At 38.2% G+C, this 17907-nt stretch overlaps 1 protein-coding gene across 1 annotated transcript; it reads right to left on the reverse strand.

Annotated features, from left to right (window-relative positions):
- Positions 1-1257: 1257 nt before the first annotated feature.
- On the reverse strand, positions 1258-3637 carry LOC122280667 (pentatricopeptide repeat-containing protein At3g14730). The gene is made up of 2 exons (XM_043091645.1): positions 3506-3637; positions 1258-3346 (listed from the first exon to the last, which is right to left on the reverse strand). The coding sequence occupies exon 2, from the start codon at positions 3329-3331 to the stop codon at positions 1385-1387; it is 1947 nt and encodes a 648-aa protein (XP_042947579.1). The 5' UTR covers positions 3332-3346; positions 3506-3637; the 3' UTR covers positions 1258-1384.
- Between the last annotated feature and the right edge of the window lie 14270 nt (positions 3638-17907).

Raw genomic sequence — 17907 nt, forward strand, 5'->3', positions numbered from 1 at the left:
ATACTAAGAATTTGATAATTAAGACCTCGAAATGTGGGTAAAGGATTAAACAAACCTTATAAGCAATAATCTACTCCTATATAAAGGACCAACGTTAGCAGTCCAAGGTAAGATCCAGATCCCTTATTGCAAAGCAATACACACATATTTCTAACTTAGATATCGAAAATGCAACAGGCACACCAGGCCACTCTCTTTCCTTGTCATAGGTTAGCGGTCGAGATTAGTTAATAGTGAAACATGTCCAAAACAAATTCAAACAAAGATAAAAGCTCAGTTAATGTAATCCAGAGTCAACCCATGGTCATCACAATTCTAAGCTTCATGCGAAGGTTCACAAAATTTGATACCCAAGTACTTAATAGATTTCATACTTGAATATTAATCTATCCATTCTTGGCACAGGATTGCTTTTGTAATCAACCATTTTTTTTTTTAATTTTATTTTATGGAATTTCTACTTTTCAATTAAGGAACTCGATTCTATGTCCTCTATTCCTACAAAGAATCTGCAGATTCTCAGGTGTGGTGCAGCAACCATAAACAAAGGCCATGGTTTTATTTTCTTCTCGTCCTGGTGTAAGAAGGGCAGGGGATGGCTTAGTTAGGAAGACATAATTTAGCCTAGAATGCAAGTTACTATCGTCATCCAGTCATTATAATCGATGCCAAAATCACAAATTTCTGATCTGTGTTCAATTTTTTTAAGATGTTCTACATGGAGTGCACGGCTGCATGATGTTGAAGTAGACAGAAATTTAAATTATGGAAGCGAAGCATAATCTGAATATGCAAAGAAGCCTAGTGACCTTAGATACTTGCAAAGAAGAAAAAGGAAAAGTGAGATGCATCAACCTGTACGTTGCAAGCAAACTTATCGACTTGGAGGGATGGCTAGGTCACCTCTTCCAGTGCTCAATTCACAATCCTCTCCCCGTTCTTTCAATTTATGATGTTGTACACCAAATGATCCCGAAGGTGATTGGTGATAGTACGGATACCTTATTCTTTGCTCACTTTTACAAAACATTTCATTCATTTCATCTCATCTTATTTAATCAGTACAATTTTTTCAAATTTAAACACAAAATAAAATAAACAATTCAACTTTTTCAAATTTCAATACAAAAATAATATTAAAATAATATATTCTAATAATATTTTATTCAACTTTTAACTTTAATCTCAATTTATCTCAACTTATCTCATCCCATCTCTGAAAATAAACGAGGATGCATCTTAATTTTGCATACTAACTAAAAAAAGGGACTATTTCATTTTCTGCACAATGTTAATTTGCCTTCTTTCCCATTTATCACAGGCAAAATAATCAGAGTTTTCCATCGACACAATCCGATGGTATACTTTCAGAAGAAACCCAATGTTAGAGGTCAGGCATATATCCATACTCATGTAGACGAGCAGTCAATGAATTTAATGCAACATATATAAGTTTGGCTTCAGGATGGGTCCGATCACGCGTAATGAAAGTATGGACACCATTCTTGAGTTCAATCCAGCTACATCCTGGTGTCTTTTTCACATTTTGTTGCCTCATTGCATGTCTAATTTCTGACACCTCTTCATATCGCCCAATTACTCCATATATATTTGACATCAATACATAATTTCCACAGTGCCCTTGCTCAAGTTTAAATATCTCTCTTACAACAATGTCAGCAAGGTCAGCATTATCATGTAGCCGGCATGCTGCTAGCAAAGCTCTCCACACCACAGAATTGGCCTCAATAGGCATTGTTCGTGCTAGTTTGTAAGCCTCCTCAAGCTGCCCAGCTCGACCCAGCATGTCAATAACACAAGTATAATGCTCAATAGTTGGATCCAAACCATACTTCAATTTCATAAGCATCAAGAACTCACGACCCTGTCTCACGAAGCCTGCATGGCTGCAAGCAGACAATACCCCAATAAATGTGATTTCATCGGGCTTTATTTGTGCCTCACACATACAAGAAAACAGGTGTAATGCCTCGTTACCATAACCCTGCATGCCATAACCCATTGTCATGATGTTCCAGGATGCTACATCCTTGTTGCTCATCTTATTGAAAACCGAATGAGCATCTCTCATACTCCCACACTTAGCATACATGTCCATAACAGCATTATTGACAAGCACATCATCCCTATCTTTATTATTGGCTTCCTTTTCAAAACCATTGACTATCATATACCCATGAATCTGTCGTCCATGCATTAATGCAACCAGATTAGAGCAAGCAGGTAAGACTGCTGTGACAGTAACCAAATCAGGCCGCACGCCAGCACCTAACATCCTATCAAAAAGTCTTAAAGTACCATCATAATCACCGCATTGTCCATGAACAGCTATGATCGAGTTCCATGAAAATATATCTTTCTCATCCATCATCTCAAAAATATCTAAAGCATCTCCAATACACTTGCATTTTCCATACATATCAATCAATGCATTGGAAACTGCAAGACCAGAAACATACCCCATTTTCATTGCTATTCCATGAATTGCCCTCCCATTATTGAACTCCTCAAACAAAGCTAAAACCGACAAGACACCAGTAATGGTAAACCTACTAGGAACAACCCCTTTTCTTCCCATTGTCCTAAAAGTCTCCAAAGCCTCCTCATACCTCCCAATTTGCGCATAACCATTAACCATTGCATTCCAAAGCACAACATCCCTCACTGGCATTTCCTCAAAAACCTCCTGTGCTTCTTCCATTAACCCAAATTTCAAATAAGTATTAACCAAAGCACTTCCGACAAACATATCCAGCTCCAACCCAAGTTTAAACAACAACCCATGAATCTTCCTAACCTCCAAAACCTCCATAACATCGCAACAAGTTTTGACCACAGATGGAAAGGTAAACTTGTCCGGCATAACACCCACCCACCTCATATGCTTATAAAACTCAAAACCATCTTCCGCAAGCCCATTTGAAACAAAACCAGAAATGATTGAGTTATAGGCAAACACATTCTGATCATTACTTCGATAATTAAAGACCAGAACTGCATCTTCCATTCGGTTGCACTTGGAGTACATGTTGATCAGGCTGGTGATGGATAGAGGAGAGTTGAGGAAGCCATTGGTGAGCATGCTGGAGTGAATTTGTTTGCCTCTGGTGAGATTTTTGTGGTGGGCACAGCTTTGTAACGAGGAAATGTAGGTGGCCAGTCCATGGTGAGACTCGAATAAGTTGAGTTGCACCGTAGACGATGAAGAAGAGAATCGGGGAACCAAGCAAGAAATTTTTTCTATTACTGTTCTGGAGAAGATGGTCCCTTCTAGTTTGCTCCATGTCCATGCGTCTCTTGTGAGCTGCATAAGGCAAAGAATGATCTGGATTCAATCAAGTGAAACTCTCAGCGACAGTTGTAATCAATTGAAAATATAGATGAAACACAGCTATAACATGAACAGCATTAGAATTTAATGAACCAATAGGGTATCTTTGTCCATCGAGGTTATGTTCTAAATAAAACCAGCGAAGGAACTTACAAGTTGTTTGGGATGCGAGAGCAACTCGGTCCTCTTGTCTAGGAACCTGTCTTCTTCCGTAGAACTCCCTCTCGGGTTACAAGTTAACAGCTGTCTACTTCACTGAAACGGAATGAAAAAAAAAATATATAAATGAAATAGCGCCACAAAGCTTTGTGACCATTAGGGCTGAAAACCGAAGCGTCCGCGTCGGTTTTGGCGTCAAATCAAAACCTCACCAACGTGGAAGAATGATGCTTACAACCGCCGAAATTGATCAACTAGGGGAGAGAAAACCGATTCCATTGGTCTTGACTTGCGTCGGCGCGGTCTTCGATCTTGTCACAACCCCTATGAGAATTGTCTGAAACCACACCTTGACATGACTCATGGAGGGTCAGGATAGTCACATGTCTAGCTTGCTTGCATGCCTTGGCTTAGATAATGACACGCAACGAGCAACCATAGAGGCTATTGGCTGTGCGCATGCATGCGTGCCCCAGCACCACTTAGCGAGGCTAGTGGCGTGCTTTCACAGGCACGCCATCCAGTACACGACTCTAGCCTGTGCCTTGCAGGCGAGGCTAGTGGCATGCCCACCAGGCATGTCATCCAGTGCGCGGCTCCAGCCTGTGCCTTGTAGCCCCATAACCCAGACCATCAACTTGGCCCGTGCATGCTCATCGCCCAGGTCACCAACCCGGGCCATGTAGGACCACCGTCCAAACCATTTGACTGGGCACCATAGCAGCAACACGGCATCACCCTGTGCCCACCATTAGGCCTAGGCTTGGCACCATGCCATGCCCATCATCAGCAGGCCATGCACAGCGCCATGTCGTGCCCACCACTAGAACAACGCATGGCACCATGCCATGTCATGTAGCAAGCCGTGGACCAGACCATAACTAACCTAGCCGTGGACCATGCACCACCATAGCACCATGGGCCATGCATGCCACAGCCATCATGGGCTAAATTATTTATTTTATTATTTATTTTATTTAAAGACTTGTTAATTATTATTTCATTTACTTATTTATTTATTTTAATTTGCCTAGGGACCTTTTGGGGGTTTCCACTTTGTAAACTCTATAAATAGGATACTTAGATATTTCATTAGGATCTTTTGTCATTTTGAACATTGAGTGGCCAGGCATAGGCTTGGGAGTTTATCATTTTCGGTGCTTCTAGCGCTTGGGCTATTTTGGGGTGCAATCCGTGAATTCCTAAGGAGAGAATCACACCTTGCAATTCGTGAATATGTGTGATTCGATTTATCATTTAATATATTGAGATTTCCATTCAATTCTTTGTGCAATTCATGAATTAAAGATTGTTTGGGTCCTTTGTTCTTTTCATTTTCTCTTTTTGTGTTTTTGTTGGAGTTTTGTTGATTGATTGGAGTAGAGAGGCTAAATCCTTCATTAGGATTTCGGTTTGTGTGGTGGATTGCAATATCTCTTGTGTTAATGTGTTTTCTCACATGTTCATGAGATTTTCTTAAAGTTTCTTGAGGATTCCCATCTCCCAAACACATATTTCGATCAGCCTATCCCTTTGCCTTTCACACCACCTTCAATTAGCATAAACCACAAAACCCTAGCCCCACATCAAGCCCTACACGCCACCCTCATATTCCTATAACCAAACAAGCCCATAAACCCTAAGATCTCACTTGAAGAATTCAGCCATAGCTTCTTTGGCTTGGTCAAAACCCTAGATGCTACTTTTTCTCATTTCCATTTTCCTTCCATAATTTGATTGGTCATCATCCCTTGATTGACTCACTCAAATTCCATTTCCCTCCAAAACAATTCAGCCCCTTATCTATCCCACTCATTTTCGACCAACCCTAATCCATCTAGATCTCAAAATCTCAATTCCTACATTTTAGAAATTACACAATTCCTAACTTTTAGGATCTCCACAAGCCACCTTTGCCCTAGCCATGTACCCCTACTAGCCTTGGCCGAAACCCTTCATCAAACCTAGCCTCAATCATTCATCTCTAGACCTTAGCCAAGATTGCCCATCATCCAACCCTAGCACACAAGTGGTGCCTAGCATCCCAATGGTCACTTAGCTGTGCATCATCATCACCCAACCCGTGATCACCTAACTCAAACACCATCCATACTTCCCACCATTGAACCCTAGCCTCATCTCACCCAAGCTTCCTTTGGGCTACACGTGATCTACACCAAGTAAAGGAGTCCTATTGATCACTTGAGGAGCAACAAGGAGAGGATCAGACCCTTAGTGTTTGGAGACTTGACCGAGGTCCCCAACAGGTCTGCCATTGGCGTTGTCTGCGATGAAGGAGCATCGTCTGCGACTCTACCATGGGTGTGCGAAGAAGCTCTGGTAGGGAGAAGTACAGAAGAAACTTTGGCTGGAAGAAGAAGACAGAGAAGAAGGAAGGGGGGAGTTCGTTTAATGCCATTTTGGAATGAGTTTGGCTTAAGCCAAACGACGCCGTTCCACTAAATTTTTTTTCTTAGTCAAGGGTCTTAAACGACGCCGTTTCACTCATTAAAGTTGAAAAGAAAGCAAAGACTCATGAACATTCCCTCCCTTTAAAACTACATCAGAAAGCCATTAAACCAAAGAAAGTACAAAAAAATTCCATAATTCCCCTTGAGCTTTCTCCTTGTTGAAACATCCCTCATTTCTTTCCACCCATATACACCACAATAAGCACAAAGGGGCCATCCTCCACATCATAGCCAGTTGAGGATTCTGATGATGCCTATTCTAGCATGCTAAGAGCTCCGCCACCTTCTTAGGCATAACCCAAGACAACCCGGCTCTACTAAGTAGGCCATCCTATAACTCCCTTGCCACCTCGCAATTAAGAAGAAGATGGTCAATCGATTTGCCATTGTTCTTACACATATAACACAACTCCATTACGACCATCCCCCGTTTCCTTAAGTTGTCAGTCGTCAAAATCTTTCCTAAAGTTGCAGTCCAAGTGAAAAAACCAATTTTGGAAGGCACAAGAACTCCTCCAAATACCCTTCCATGGAAATGCAATGGGCTGATAATTAGTTAGCACCTTATAGAAAGATTTAACAGAAAATGTTTTACTCCTCGAAGGTTTCCACAACATTCAATTGCTCCCATTGCCTCCTATCCTCCTTGAAAAGCAAGTTGAAAAAACCTGTCCTTGACTTCCCAATCCTGTGCATTTCTTGAAAAGATCAGATTCCAATGCATAGAACCATTGGCTTGACACAACACATGGAAAATATAGTTTTTCTTCCATGGAAAATTGAAAATGAAAGCATGTCAAAAGTCTTTGAACTTTTAGAAGCCACAAGTTGTTGGTACGAACAAAAACATTTGTATGATTCTTTTAAAAAGCATGAAATGAGATGAGTTGTCCATTATATAAAAGGACTTAGTAATCATAAGTCTTTAATTGGTGGCATGAAATTGTTTAGCTCTATGGAATTACAATACACAATTCCATATGAGAGGAAGCATTCAATGCGACATAAAACATATCAGAGTCCTTTCCTAAGCCAATATTGGATATAACCAACACTGAAGTTTGAAATATAATGAGAACATCCCATCCCAGATTAGAATCAACTTTACAAACCATCTTTAATGCTCAAACAATCCAAAAAACCAAGGTGGTAGCGTGTTCAAAACTACTGAAGTCCCCAAAGTCCTCATGTAAGAAGACATAGGTATGAATGGTAACTTGGTAAATATCTCTGCAATGTACTTGGAGTAACTATCTTCCAATGGATATTTCTCACTAGCATAAAACAACATATGCTCTACAAATAAAAAATAAATAAAAAATGAGCGAGAAAAAAGCTTATTTGCATCTAACCCCACTTCAAAATTTCAATGTTTGCTAGGTTAGTCCATATATAAATAAAATCCTTCTATAGTAAGTGACATACTCAAAACAGAGCAATGTGCACATGTTGTCCAAAAAAATAATCCTTCTATAGTGAGTGACATATACTTCACATGAGAAGCTACGAGCATTCGTTGAGTAACTTTCAATTATCCAAACAATATCTATTGGTATCCAAAAAGCAAGTAGCATCGAAACTAATGGTAAAAGAGACAAATATATGCAATTGAATATAGAATGCATAATACTATAATACTATATAATAATATCTCCCTAGGTTCCATAGGGTTCAACTGCATTTTGAGATAAAGCAAGAGAATAAGATTCTAATTTTTTTTTTGGGCTGTTAAATTATGATAACAACAAAAAATAATATTAGTTGCTAAAGTGATAAATTCTACATGGAGTCATGGACTGTCATCTTAGTTTCTAAGAGGAAGTAGTAAAACTGGTAGTATCTATATTTTGTAGTTGCATAACTATTGCCTTCAAAGTCTGATATATTTTCCATTTAATTATCTTTTTTCTTAGCCTTTGGTCTTTGGCTGCTGTTGATGAAATCCCTAAACAACAAAATTTGAAGTTTTGCCGGTGGCTATTGTTAATCTCCATTACTTCTTTGCCATCTAACTTTTTATAAGAAGGGGCATAGTAGAGTGTGATTGAAGTATTTCAATTTACAGCTCAGAAATTTCTCAGAAAAATTTCAATGATTGCAGCACCAGAAAACAAAATCAGAATTTTAAAAACTCTCTTGTATCTTTCTTTGAAAGAGCCAATTTGCATAAGGACACATGAGGCAATGTCCCAAACATGTGATGTGCTTTATGAAAAAGAAAGAAAAGATGGATCCCCCCTAAGACAACAACCCTTATGCTGGAAACCCAATACAAACCCTAATCCTAAAACCTCATAAAATTAACCCACCTAATTAGATAAAATCACCCACTATTTTTCCTTACATTCTATCATTTTTCTCCGTGCTTGTAGAGATAGCTTCCATGATCCAACCACCTCAAAGAGAGAGCAAGAGAGGCTGAGTCAGAGAGTGAGAAACAGAAAGAGATAGCTGCAAGAGAGAGTGGGTTGTGAGGTATATAGAGACGGAGAGATGCATGAGAGAAAGAGATAGAGAGAGAGTTGAGTTTGTGAGAGTGATGCAAGAAAGAGAGCTGAGTCTGTGAGCTGCAAGTCTGCAAAAGCCAAGATGCGCAACATGGGTTAGAGCGAGTATCGGTTGTTAACTGAGTGTATTTGGAACGGTGCGGTATAATATGGCTAATTTTCATTTTTGATTAAACGGGTCGGGTAATTTTGGGTAAAAAAATGGAATAATCGGGTCGCTCAAACAAATCTAGGGAGTAGTCACTATTTGGCAATAGTCGCATCACACATGACATGGCCTAAGCAAATTGACCAATTTCTCTCTAAGCCGCCTCACCCCAAAGGCCCCCTCGAATTTGAAATCCCTAATAATGGCAAGCGAAGTTATTGGGGCTATGTGAGTTACGATGGAGAAGGAAGGGGGGTTACCGTGACTTGGGTTCGACGGTAGGGGTTGCTGGGAGGTCATGGGACTCAGTGGTGGTGGCTGGGTTGGCGTACGATGGCGGCATGGTGGTGAGAGAGGGGGATACCTATTTCAAGTTGTGAGCTGCGATGGAGAGGGAGGAGGGGGTTGCTGTGACTTGGGTTTGATGGGGGCTATTGCTTGGAGGTTGTGAGGCTTGGTGGTGGTGGCTGGGCTGGCGTATGACAGTGGCATGGTGGCTAAATCTGTGTGTGAGACCCATTTTGGGAGGGGAGAGGGAGCTGCGTGTGAGGGCAGCTGTGGAGGCTCAAAGGTGGCTAGAGGGTCGCTGGTGTGAGGATGAGTCGGTTAGGTGATCAGTGGTGCTGCTGAGTGGCCGACAGTGGCTGAGTAAGCTAAGGGAGAGAAACCCCTTTGGGGTGCTGTCGTGTGTGGTTAAAAAAAAAAAGCAAAAGTAGTCAAGTAGTGTGTGCAATGTGTGCACTACTACAATGGCTACTCTGTAGTAAAACTCTTTTTGTTTAGCCCTATTCGGGGTGAATCCTCTAACCTAAAATCTACCCTAATATACTGAAAAAAAAAAAAATCCACCCTAATAAAAACTTAAATACAAAAAGTCCTCTCTAAAATCAAATGATTGAAAAATTCTTTAAAAAATAAACTTCATACTAGCAAATTTTTTCTTAACTCAAACAAATTCACTTATTTTACCACACTTATCTCACATTTCCACTTATAATCCTATCACGTGTCATTTATTTCAACTGTCACAACCATTAAAGTCATTTGAAAAAGATCATGGAAAAAGGGATGAGTCCATCGACTCAATAAGCATTGAAGATATACTAGTGTGTAAATATGAGCCAATTATAGAATGTAGAAATAGACAGTTCTAAAAAAATGACAGTGGTATTTTTACATTTCTTTGTCAATAATAATTTTTACAAAAGACCTTAGGCACAAGCGTACCGAACAACATTAGATACAGAAACAGGGGCCATCCCATGGTAAGGTTGTGCATATTTGCTGTTAGCCAAGAAGAATATAAATCACTATTTTGTCACCAATGTGAGTGCATTCAAAACAGAGACCATGTTTATCTCGTGGCAGGGTTGTGCATTTTGCGATATCCAAACAAAACATAAATCACTGTCACCAAAGTGATTGTAGTTAGAACAAAGGCCACTATTATATCCTGTGGTAGGGCTAGAAATCAGGGCAAAATAAAATCTTATGCTCAGGATTTTCAGATACAATGCAATAATTGAATAATATACTGATTAGATAATATCATATAATTAGATAAAATATTTCAAACTTAATGTTCACATCTTATGCAATAGAAAAACATAGTACAAAAATTGCTCATGTCTACACCAGTCATGATAAAATATCACATTTTCATGTTTAGATACAAAGAATAGTACAAAAAATAATCAATATTTTTAAAACAATATGTATAAGTTTTTCACAAAATCAAGCACATTCAGTTTTTGACGAAGTCTAGCATATGAGTACTGCTTACTTGACATGTGGATTGTATTAGAGAGAGAGAGAGAGAGAGAGAGAGAGAGAGAGAGAGAGAGAGAGAGAGAGAGAGAGAGAGAGAGAGAGAGAGAGAGAGTTGAATAAAAATATATAAATTTTAAATATCATTAGAATATAATTTTTAATATAATTTTTATTTTAAGATTTGAAAATTTTGAATTATTTTTTGTGCTTTGTTTAGAAGTTTGAAAAATTTGTAATAATTAGATGAAAAAATTGAAGAATTGAAGTTGAAAAATATTTGTATTTGAATGATGTTTGGGAAGGAGATGAGACTTAACATCCAAACAGGGCCTAAGATATTAATAACTCATACCAATACAACACCAACCTAACTAAAAAAATTCTATAACCTGAACCATAGCTCAATAAGAGCCAAAATCCATTAGCCCAAAAACAGTCCATAAACAAATAGTCCACCATGGTGCCTCGAGTGTATAATGATCCAAGCACAACATTCCAAAACACTACTCTACCAATAGATTAGCCTAATGTCCTTGGATTTACTTAAATCCCATTCCAACACACATCACATTTACATTTGTATTCTCGATACATCAAAATAGCAACTCACATCTTCCAAAATCAACCAAGCCATGAAATTACTCCAACCACAATTCCAACATCCAACAAAGACAACCCAATCTTCCAGTAGGCACCAAATAAATCAGTCACGAAAACTAAGGATGATAGAGTGGGTAGAGATTGAGGGTACCTTACTCAACTTGGAGTAGTGGTCAGTCAATTCGAGAGTGAGGTGACACTGCCTAGAGATGGTTCGTGGTGCTCTGAAACACTTAGCAAAATGAGGTGGTGGTGCTGCCTTCAGTGGACTCTACTAGTCGCAAGGGCTATCCCACTACAGAGAGAGAGAGAGAGAGAGAGAGAGAGAGAGAGAGAGAGAGAGAGAGAGAGAGAGAGAGAGAGAGAGAGAGAGGTGATGTGAGCCTAGGTCAAGACGGGGGAATATCGTCTACTAGGGCTACGTTAGATGGGGAATTTTCTTATTTGTTTGGGATAGTTTTGTACTTTCTATTTTAATTGTTGTAGTTGGGTCAGTAGTTTATGTTGAGTGGGTCAGGGGCTGTTTATGAGTCATGGGTCGTTCAATTTAGTGGGTTAATTTGTAAGTTAATGTATTCGTGGGTATGCACGATTTTGCACACTTAGGAAGTAAGTTATTTTTTGTTTGTTTATATATTATACTGTTGGGGTTGAATGAAGATTATCTTTAGCCCTAATTCTTTTGTGTGAATTGTGGAGGCTGGTTGGCTCCTTAAATTGCAAGCAAAAAAATTATTTGTTAATTATTCGATTTGTAATTAGTTGGTCTCAAAGCCATACTCCCGCGATATGGTTAAGGGAACTTGTAATGCTCAGTTGGTTGACGTGGTGGCCACCTTATGAGGGGAGACATCCTCCTTAAAGAAGGAGCAGGATTGACAACATGCATTAAGGGAAAATATTTTACAATAGATTAGTAATTTAGCATCTAATTTTGACAACTTGGTGCAACTCTCCACTAGAACTAATTTTGGGGAAGGACTGTTGGGAAACACTCAATTGAAGCTGAATACTAATCCTTTCTTTGATGGGCAGGGTGGAATCTAGGTGAGAATACTTAATTACGCCCAAAAAATAATGCAGTAGTTGTAGTACAGTTTTGGGGTGTCGATCCCACACAGAGACAATTTAAAAGAATAGCAGAAGGAACAAAAAAACTAAAAAAAATATTAAATAAGTAATGGAGAACAAAAATTAATTTTAACTGTAAATTAAAGTGAAGCAAAGTGATTAATGAAAAAAATACTCAAATTTGACGAACAGTAGAGCGTCGGGAATCCCTTGCACAAATTCAATATTTTAATTATTCTTAATTCATTGGATAACTCAATTAGGAACTCAATTCCCCAAATTTCCAATCGGAAGGTATAGATTTATAAACCAAAATTAAATCAAATGTAACCCTTTGAAAAATCATACACCACTTTGAATATATAAAATTACTATCCCTATTGAGAAAATCTAACGACGACAATATATTTAGAGAGCGATATTACAGCAAAAAACTAAATCAATATAGATAAATAATTGATCCGAACATAATCAAAGAACTAATCCATTCAATAAAAAAAGCATGACTGAATCCATAAACATAATAAACTCTATGATTATTCGGGGAAGAAATCATCAACAATGAATTGAGAATGATAAAACAAAAGAGTTTTAGTAATTGAAAATCAAAACATGAATTAAAAATAAATTAGAAATATTATATAATGTACAAGTTCATCCCTAGCCTTACTTGAGAATTTAGTTACCCATAAATATAATGGACAACAAGAATATCTAGAGAAAGATGAAGCAAATGGCAGCCATGGAAGTGATTTTTTTATCTCTTCAAATTTGTCTCTTGTGCCTCTCCTCTTCTCTATTTCGTACTAATGATATGCTTATATAGGGTAGGAAAGAAAGTCTAATGTCTTCTTAATTTCTGCATAAAAAAATCGTCTAAATTTTAAGACTCATCTTGGCAGCCATGTACGTGCTTCAGGAGTTCGAATTTAGAAATTCTTATTAGAGACAAATTTATAACCCTTTAAGGTAGCTTTCTAATGCATCAATAACTGCATCAATCCGATGTTTGAGTAAACAACTACAGTTAAAATACTAAAATATGTCCAAATTGTCTCCTAGCAAATTTTGGATTTGGACTTCTTGCAATTTCCTTTTGTGATTTTTTTTTTCTTGATCCAAATTGCTCTCAAATCCCATGAAGATCCTCTTTTGAATTTGACTGGAATTTGACTTCCTCTTTTATAAACTCTGAAATTAAACATAAAAATTACTTAGGAGTATCCCAACGTAAATAGAAACTCAATTTAAGAATATGCATTAATTCCTATTATTTCTATTCAAATTTTAGCATTTTAATCCAATAATAAGGTATTTAGAGTGCACTTTCACACACTCATCAATACTCCATTTGAATTTTCCTTGCTTTGATGGTGGAGATCCCAACGAGTGGATTCTAAAGGCACATCAATTCTTTTCCTACTGCCAAGCACTAGAGGATCACAAGCTCCAAATTTCTTCCTTCCACATGGAGGGGAAGGCACTATTGTGGTACAACTGGTTGATGGAATCTAGCCAAGTAGCAAGCTGGGAGGACTTCTTGGTGGCTCTTCGAATTTGCTTTGGACCTTTAGCATATGAGGACCCGATGGGAGCATTCACAAAGTTTCAGCAAACAGGTAGTGTGGAGTACCATACTAAATATAAGTTCCTATCCAACAAAATCACTGGTGTTAGTGAGGAATTTCGCATCTGCACCCTCTTAAGTGGACTTAGAGATGAGTTGAGGATTATAGTTACCATGTTCAAACCAACCACCCTTTTGGCGCCTTTGGCCTAGTACGATTGCAAGAAGAAGAAATATGGAGGAGAAATCATAATTACTATAAACCCAATGCCCAAACCCACTTCATACCCAACCTTTGCCAAGCCATATATATTAAGGCTCATTTAAGATACAATAAGTGTTTTATCTAACATAATCTCATCTTATCTCATCATTACAACTTTCTCAAATTTCAAGACAAAATATAATAAATAATTCAAAATTTTCAAATCTCAAAGCAATAATAATTTAAAAAAATAATATTATAATAATATTTTATTCAACTCTCATCTTAATTCATCTCATCTCAACTTACTATCCAAACCACACCTAAGACTTCTTGGACCTAATCCCATACTCAGACTACTAGCCCCTCCAACAAAACCTAAACCCAATATTGTCCCAACTAGAAGAAACTCATAACCCATTAAGCGTAATAGTGTATAACCCCCAATCAGATGCAAGATAGGAGAGAAAAAGGGTTTTCCTTCAACTAAGATGAAAAGAACCAACCTAGACACAGGTGCAATTGACCAAAAATTTATTTGTTGGAAGGTATGGAGTTAGAGGCAGATGAGGAGGAAGGGAAGGAAGAAGAGGAGGTCCCTAACCAACCAGATATTGAGGCTACCCAGCAATGTAAGAAGCAAAGTCGTTGGGCATTCTCTACATGCCACAACAGGCGCACCTTCACCCTAGACCATCAAGTTAGTAGGGAAATTAAATCATCAAATAGTTATCGTTTTGATTGATACTGGTAGCACACAGCTTTATAGATCTAAATGTAGCAAGAAGAGCCAAGCTACTAGTGGAAGCAAGCCACTTGGTGGTGCAAGTTGCTAATGGGAAAACCCTCCCTTGTCGAGGTTGCTGTAAGGTAATTACTTTCAAATTACAACACTATGATTTTTTAGCTAATCTCTATTTACTAACCCTAGGAGGTTGTGATATTATATTGGAAGTTGACTGGCTGAGAAGTCTGGGTACTATTCAGTGGAATTTTGTGGATCTAAGTATGAGGTTTTCCATAAGTGGGAGGTAGTTATGGTTATAAGGCCTAAAACTACCCAAGGACATCCTAGAGGAAGATCAAAAAATGAGTAAAGCAACTATGGTAGAATGTAGAGGGGTCTGACTACAACTAGTGGAGGCAAGCAATTCCAAAGTGAAGGCACCAGTAGATTCTGCCATACAAAATGTCCTAAATAATTACCAGACAGTGTTTGTTGAACCAAGTGGACAACCACCACCCAGGAGTCATGATCACCAAATCTAGCTTCAAGATGCAACCAAACCCACTTGTGAGAGGCCATATCATACCCATACTACCAGAAGGAGGAGATTGAGCAGTTAGTAAAAGAAATGCTGTGGGCAGGGATTATTCAGCCTAGTCAAAGTCCATATTCTTCACCAGTCCTCCTAGAGGAAGACAGATGGAAGTTGGCACATGTGTGTCAATTATCAGGCTCTAAACAAGGAGCAATAAGCTGAGGGACTGGGCTATGCGGTTCCCATTGGCACAATGGTCCTACAACACTGCACACATCTACAAGATTCTACCCCTCTGAAGCTGTGTATGGACGACCACCGCCACACCTCCTTCTATATGAGCTAGGATCCACCGTTGTACAAGTAGTCGAAGAGGAGATGAAGAGTTGGGATTTTGTCCTAACATTGGTACATGAAAACCTACTAGAAGCTCAATCAAAGATGAAGCATTATGCAGACAAGAAAAGAATAGAGAGGGAGTTCAATATCGAGGATTGGGCTTATCTATGGCTACGTCCGTATGACAGATGATAGTGGCCTTGAGGAGAAATTTAAAGCTATCTCCAAAGTGTCATGGCTCTTCCAAACCATACAAAAGATTGGGAAGGTCGCATGCAAGCTCAATTTACCAAAGACCTCTAAGATCTACCCAGTATTTCATGTATCGTGCCTCAAGAAGAAGCTCGGAGCTCAGGTAGTCTCTAACCCTAACCTGCCATCCATCATGGAGGACAAAAAAATAATTCCTGAGCTAGAGAAGATAATAGAGAGTTGTTTAAAGAAAAAGGGAAATAGAGCTAGAGCTGAGCTACTGGTCTAGTTGAGGGGTTCGACAAAAAAGGATGCAACATGGGTGAACTTGGAGGAGCTGCGGCAAAATTTTCTAGACCTTAAGGGCAAGGTCTTTTAAAGGTGGAGGTTGTGATATGAGCCTCGGTCATGAAGGGGGAATATCATCTGCCAAGGCTACATCTGATGGGGAATTTTCTTATTTGTTTGGGGTAGTTTTATACTTTCCATTTTAATTGTTGAAGTTGGGTCATTAGTTTATGTTGGTTGGGATAGGGGCCATTTATTAGTCATGGGTCATTGAATTTAGTGGGTTAATTTGTAAGTTAATGTATTCATGGTCTGCACGATTTCGTGCACTTAAGAAGTAAGTTATTTGTTGTCTGCTTATTTATTGTATTGTTGGGATTGAATGAAGATTATCTTTAGCCCTATTTCTTCTTTGTGAATTGTGGAGGCCTGCTGACTCCTTGAATTTCCAATAAAAAAATTATTTGTTAATTATCCGACTCATAATAATTGGCCGAGAGAGAGAGAGAGAGAGAGAGAGAGAGAGAGAGAGAGAGAGAGAGAGAGAGAGAGAGAGAAACGAAGGAGAGAGAGAGGTAAGAATGGAAATTTACCAGCATGATGAGTAGTAGCTAGCAATGGCAAAGGATTGCAGCAGCATGGCCTATGGAGCAAGGCCTTGGTAGCGATGGTGCATGATAGGAGTATGCTTTTTTAGGCATTGAAAAACCATCATCTCATTCTTGGTCATTCCCACAACCTCAATAGAGTAGAGCAATGACTATTTATGATCAAGTGCAAATATTTATTGGGATTTCAAAAACCATTCAAAACCAATATATGTTCCAGCATATAGGTTTTGAAAGATGTAAACATGCATTATTTATGGAGAAAAGAGGAAGCATATGTGAAGTCTAAATAATTTAGGAGCTACGCATGAAATCAGAGAGTATCATAGAAAAAGTCCATGAGATTGTGTTCTTTTCTTCTCTTGCCATTTGACAATTCTCTTCTCTACTCCAAATGACTCCAAAATCCATATCAAAGCCTTATCTCAAAGAGACTAGATTTTATATGGAATTAAAAATGAATAATATTATTCTAAAGTCTCTGCACCATACACCAACCATGTGTCATAATTTGAATATAGTTTTTTTACTATAATTTGAGAATTGGCAACATAAGAGAATTGGTTGAACTTAATCTTAAACAAATTCTCATAATTGAATACGTGAAGTCTGAATAAAGTTAAAAAGTTATTTGAATATAATTTATTAACATTATTATTTTTGTTTTAAAATTTGTAAAAGTCTTAATTGATTTTTATGTTTGATATCACCTTCAGTCAGTTTCCTTCACCAGTTTTTCAAGGCAACTTAACACAAGAAATTTCTTCTAAATGATAAAACCGTAACATCATTTGGAGCATATATTTTATAAAGCATCACATATGCATATGCATAGTATTGCAACTCAGAAATGAAAATTCTATTACATAGAACCATCCATCAAATTCAAGTACATAGCAAAACACACGAATTTAGAGTAACCCATCCATTTCGTTTACACTATTGACATAATTTCGATTAAGTTGATCCAACTCCATATAAACATGAGATAAGCTTAGGTCTAAAAAAAAGGAGTTTATACCTTGAAGCGCAAGGGATGGCTCTCATCAAGGAAGAAACTTCATGAGAGGTAATTGTTGTTGGGTTTGAGGTCAAGGAATGAGCCACAAGGGACCCAAAACTAGTCATCAAAATTGATTTGCAGGATGTATGTCACGCTTCATACCTAGGGGCAAACCCTTTTAACCCAAAATCCATAATAATAAGAACTTAAATACAAAAAGTTCTCCCAAACCAAATGTCTCAGAATTTCTTCCAAATAAAATAAACTAAGCACGGGTGAAATTTCTCTTAACTTAGACAAAACCACTTATGCCACTTGACACTTATCTCACATTTTTACTTACAATCCTGTCACGTGCCATCTAT

This window comes from Carya illinoinensis, chromosome 11, assembly GCF_018687715.1.
Source record: "Carya illinoinensis cultivar Pawnee chromosome 11, C.illinoinensisPawnee_v1, whole genome shotgun sequence".
Taxonomy (NCBI): Eukaryota; Viridiplantae; Streptophyta; class Magnoliopsida; order Fagales; family Juglandaceae; genus Carya; species Carya illinoinensis.

What these genes read in the sequence shown, in the direction of transcription:
- LOC122280667 (XM_043091645.1), bottom strand. Translation starts at nt 3,331, where the DNA reads ATGCAGCTCACAAGAGACGCATGGACATGGAGCAAACTAGAAGGGACC.